At 35.7% G+C, this 4,971-nt stretch overlaps 1 protein-coding gene across 2 annotated transcripts in view; it reads right to left on the reverse strand.

Moving 5' to 3' along the window:
• Window positions 1–60: 60 nt before the first annotated feature.
• The window catches only part of LOC109540940 (protein hu-li tai shao), a gene marked incomplete at its 3' end in the record, with an annotated part of 43,453 nt that continues 38,542 nt past the window's right edge, over window positions 61–4,971 (reverse strand). Inside the window, 8 exon segments of one of the 2 annotated variants that reach the window (XM_048670725.1) lie at window positions 61–231; window positions 359–473; window positions 530–643; window positions 2,354–2,483; window positions 3,735–3,903; window positions 3,962–4,198; window positions 4,259–4,556; window positions 4,613–4,827. In XM_048670725.1, the coding sequence (XP_048526682.1) occupies window positions 61–231; window positions 359–473; window positions 530–643; window positions 2,354–2,483; window positions 3,735–3,903; window positions 3,962–4,198; window positions 4,259–4,556; window positions 4,613–4,827 (1,449 nt within the window). 2 annotated transcript variants of the gene reach the window in all.

Genomic DNA, 4,971 nt, shown 5'->3' on the forward strand with positions numbered 1-4,971 from the left:
CGCAATTCAATAAAAGTAGTGTAATTCACCCAATTTACTTCACTTAAATAAAATACTTACAATCACCCTTAGCCTTCTTCTCGACAACCTTTTTATAATCATCCAATTCCTCATCTGTAATACAGTCAAACGGATTTTTAGCATATGGGCTCTTATAGACCGTAGCGTTGTGTTGATGTCCTCTTTGAATAATGCCCTTAGAGGCGGCTCCCATCAAGACGACGTGATCTCCTAAAATATGACATTTTTGGATAATCAAGATACATTGACAGCAAGCATTTAAGGTAACTGCAGATTGAAATAATTCCTGCAGTTATCCGATTTAAGTTAGCAAGGAATTAATGTCCCCAAAAGTTACCTGTTTGTGTTATAGCAGCGTCTTGCATTTTGCGAGCTTCTTCCCATGTAACCCCTTCAAGAATATGGGATTGAGGGCCTGCGGAAATCTTGTCGGCACGTCTATAGTCTTTAATCTATAGAAACGATTTGTTTAAATAACATTCAAAAAATTACCTATTATATTTCTTACCTGCTGCTGCCTCTGCTTAAACTCTTTAGGATTCGTGCCCTTCGGTACGAATTGTAAAACATCGTCAATTCTAACCGGGGTACTGGAATGACTGGGAGATCCTTCCGCAACCCACTGAAACAGCAAAACCAGTATATCAGACTTCAACGTCAAACCATTAATTCGATATAAGTGATGCATGTGAAAAATATGAACTGAACTACATAAAGTAAAAAAGGTGTGCCTGTAATTTGTGCAATGTCAACAATCTTATGTACTGGTTTTGCTGTTACAACCCATAAAACCGAAAGAAAAGAAAAGAAAGAAAAGTGACAAAGGCACGCACTACGGACACACTTTTTACTTCAACCCGAAAACCAGGAATCAATTCACTTGCACTTGCAGTTGCAACACAATCTAGTGTTCACTAACTTAAACTGTATGTAATTATTATAATTAAATGAAATGAAAAAAAGACAGTGTTTCAGGAGGTAGCGCTCGTTGAGTAAAGCAGTAGGACAAAATAAATAATGTTTAACATTGGCTACTGTTGACCCAAAGTTAAGTAGTAAAACAAGGAGGAACTAGAAAACATTCGGAAATGCTTTAAGTATTAAACGATTAAAAAGAAAACTATGCAGCATATTTTCGAACATTTAATTTAGCATAAGCTAAGGCCAAATACACGTTTAAATATAGATAAACGTACTGCTGGAGACTAGAATATAATTATTGCAATACATACACGCTCTAAGCTAACTATGCCTAAAACAATAAACTTTGGGAATTATATCTGTATACCTAACCCTAATAATACCAATATTATCATGCAATTAGCTTAAGAGTACGTAGAATCAAGTACGATGTAAAAATATTTGGAAAAAATGGCACTTAGAAAATTATTAAGTCTTGTGAAATGGAATGACTAAAGAATCCAAATGGAATGACTAAAGAATCCATCGAACTTGAGGATTTAGTATGGAATGCAATTTTTAAAAACAATGAGTTGAAACAATAAGATGTTTTTACTACTTTGCTATTTGTATTTAACATCACACTTTCAAACCATCGAATTTCGACTGTACGCCTTGCTTATGGCAGCAAATCTAGGTCTATTAAAAGATTGTTCTAACGGAACATTTTGATCACCAAATAAAAAAAATTAAAATAGATGAAAAATAATGACAAAAGAATGAATTGTTAATTAAGCGACTTCTAATGATTACTGATTGGAATAACATTTCTCAAAAACATATAAAACGTATATCTTTAAAAAGTTATTAATATCTGATATTCGATTTGGAACTATTCGAAAGATAAAATTAATTCAACGCCGAAAATATGTAATAATTCCAAACGAACCTTTGTTTCAAGAGAACGAAAAGAAATTGCACAAATTCGATTAGAATTTGATCCACACAGAGTTGTTCAAAATTGTATGCAGTTATGCAACAACCTTTGGAGAGTATCGTTTAAAGCTACTAGTAGAACAAAAATAGATAAACAGGATTTCGATAAGTACAGTTTACTATTTTTTAAGTTTAAATGTGGCATGAATGTGAGTTAACTTGTATAATAATGTATAAGAGTTACCCTTGTCCAGAATATGGATATCGACTAATATTCGCCATTTTAATTAAAATGCGAGTATTGAATTAATATCAGTTGAGTAAAATATTGCATACTCGACAATAATATATATGTACTTATTTTCCTATCGCATATAAATATAATGTGCTTTCAAACCAATTTGATTACGTTTACTTAATTCTCTAATCAAAGCGATTTTAAAAAGTTCCAATGAATAATCTATTAATTTTTGTCTTCAAACTTAATAAATTCTACCTTAGTGATTTTCTTGGGGTCCGGAGTTCCTGTTTCTAATATTTCCACCTTCTGGTAGACGTTCGGGGAATTTAGCCAACGGCTTCGATCGTGTCCTTTTCTGCCTCCTTCCAGCTTTTTCCACAAACTGAAAGACAAAATATTTGAATAAACAAATAGCCGATCTTTATACAGTGTGTAACAATGATTTAGGTTCATCCACTTTTTGGACGGAACTGAAAAACTACCAAACTGAATGAGCTCATCTTTTTAGGAAATACGGCACATATGACCAGTAAACTTGCGGCAAAATGTGTTTTAGACAGCTTTTCTTTCAAACGCACAATTTTTTTTCAAATTAACGTATTTTCAGACCGTAACAATGATTTAGGTTTACTTGTAAAAATCGAAAGTTTATTATGTTTTGTCATGACTTTTTTTTGTTTTACCGTGTTATTTGTACTTTGCTAGAGCATAGAAGCCCAAGCTTATAAGCAAGTCGTTAAATTGTGAAATTGCGCGGTAGATTGTCCGTTCCCTTAATGTTGTGAATAATTTGTTCCGATTAGGCGACGAATACGGAAAGAAGAAGGCTCCGGGGAGAATTCCAATTCTCTCGGCACGCGAAAACTGAAGGATTAGAGCTGCAGCAGCAAATTCAACGAACGGAACCCGGCGGTTGCAGGAAGAATTTGCAACAAATGTGTCATATGAAACGGTCTGGATGGCTTTCAAAGACTCCCCTAATCTTCATTATGAGAAAATAACGTCGACTACATCGCTAAGCAAAAAATAATCAGCTTCTAAGAGTACAATTTGCCGATCAGCATCAAACGTGGACACCGCAATGACACTCGGTATATTCTTAGGTTAGTTAGTAGCTAAAATTAGTTCTTTTTGCAGATTGTGTGGTCCGATGAGAAGAAATTTAATTTGGATGGTCCAGATGGCTTAGCAAATTACTGGCATTATTTACGCGCAGATCCACGCTACTTTTCAAAGCGAAATTTTGGTAATGATCTGGGCGGGTTTTCCAGCATTCGAGAAGTCAAGTTTAATAAATTTACGATGCTTACAAGTGAACCTAAATCATTGTTACGGTCTGCAAAAAATTGTTTGATTGGAGAAAAAGCTGTATAAATCACATTTCGCCACAAGTTTACTGGTCATATATATCGTATTTCCTAAAAAGATGAGCTGATTTGGTTTGGTAGTTTTTGAATTAAGGCCAAAAAAGTGGGTGAACCTAAGTCATTGTTACATACTGTAGTTCAGTGAGATAAAAAGTTGTGGACAAATAAATAATAATTTTAAAAAATCACATGTATTTCCAACGGTTCTCAAGTGATGCTGTTAAACTGAGACCATACAGCGGATCAAATAACTTAATTACCCTTGTCTGTATAACTCTTCTTCTTCCAATAAATAACCAAGCGAAGAGACGGCTGGTGGAACTTCAACATCATTTCTAGGTCTGGGAGGTTCACCTTTGATAAGAGGATGACGGTAAATGTATCCTGTGCGAAATCCTGCATTGTCCATCATCCTCATCAGAGCTTCAAATTCAATACCTAGACCCAAAATAAAAAATAATTAAATTTGCCGATTAATGAGGGTTTTATGACGGACCTCCCACTCTCCATTTTCTCTCCACTTTGCCTTCCAGAATGGATGGTTGGTCGGGTCGGGGGCTGCTTTCGGGTGCTTTGTGGGCGGCATCGTAAATCTTCTTTCGAGCTTCGTCGTTAAGTAAATTTAAATTGTCTACGCCTAATGGAAGAAGTTTGAGCTGCGACTCGGAAGCTAGGATAATGTTTCTGGCGTTGAAGAATGCTTCTTCTATCGTTTCGCCACAGCAGAGAGCACCTTAAACAACAACATTAATGTAATCCTTAAAACTTCAATCAAACCCGACAATTTGCTTACCTTGGTTAGACAACAAAAGCACTTTGTTAATGGGTCCCAAATTTCTTGCCAGCTTATCCTTTTCATCAGCATCTAATAATCCTCCCAGATAGGAATATGTGCTGACTTCACCAATTACAACACTTTCTTGACTCAGAGGAATTAGACCAAGTTTCAATGCAGAAACAGCCACCACCGATGGAGTGTGAACGTGAATGATGCAGCGAAGATCTGGACGGGCCGCATGAACGGCCGCGTGCAATGAAAACGCAGTTACATTAACGGAAAAATTGGTCGTTCCTTGCTCCAAAACAGCCCCCTAAAAGCGGTAATTTATAAGAATAATTCTGGCGACAAACAAACGGCGTAACTTACTTGCATATCAACTTTTATGAGGCTGGATGCGGTCATTTCGTGGAAAAGCATCCCATAAGGATTGACCAGAAACTGTTCATTCTCCTGGTTCAATCTGGCTGTGATAAGAGTATTAGGGCTTTGCGTCCATCCATACAGATCAATCAGTCTGAAGACCGCAGCTAGTTTGCATCTCAGAATTTTCTCGCCTTTGGCATAGCCCATTGACTCAATACCTAAGAAATAATTATTTTCTTTTTGTATTGATTACAGCATTGTAAAACTTGGATATGATAACGAACTAAATATTGTTTATTAATTAAAACTGTTCTAGGAATAGCCAATATCCCAACTGTATAATTACAATAATTAATTAAAAT

This window comes from Dendroctonus ponderosae, unplaced genomic scaffold (assembly GCF_020466585.1).
Source record: "Dendroctonus ponderosae isolate FM_Combo_2020 unplaced genomic scaffold, Dpon_F_20191213v2 Dpon_F_20191213_1, whole genome shotgun sequence".
Lineage (NCBI taxonomy): Eukaryota > Metazoa > Arthropoda > Insecta > Coleoptera > Curculionidae > Dendroctonus > Dendroctonus ponderosae.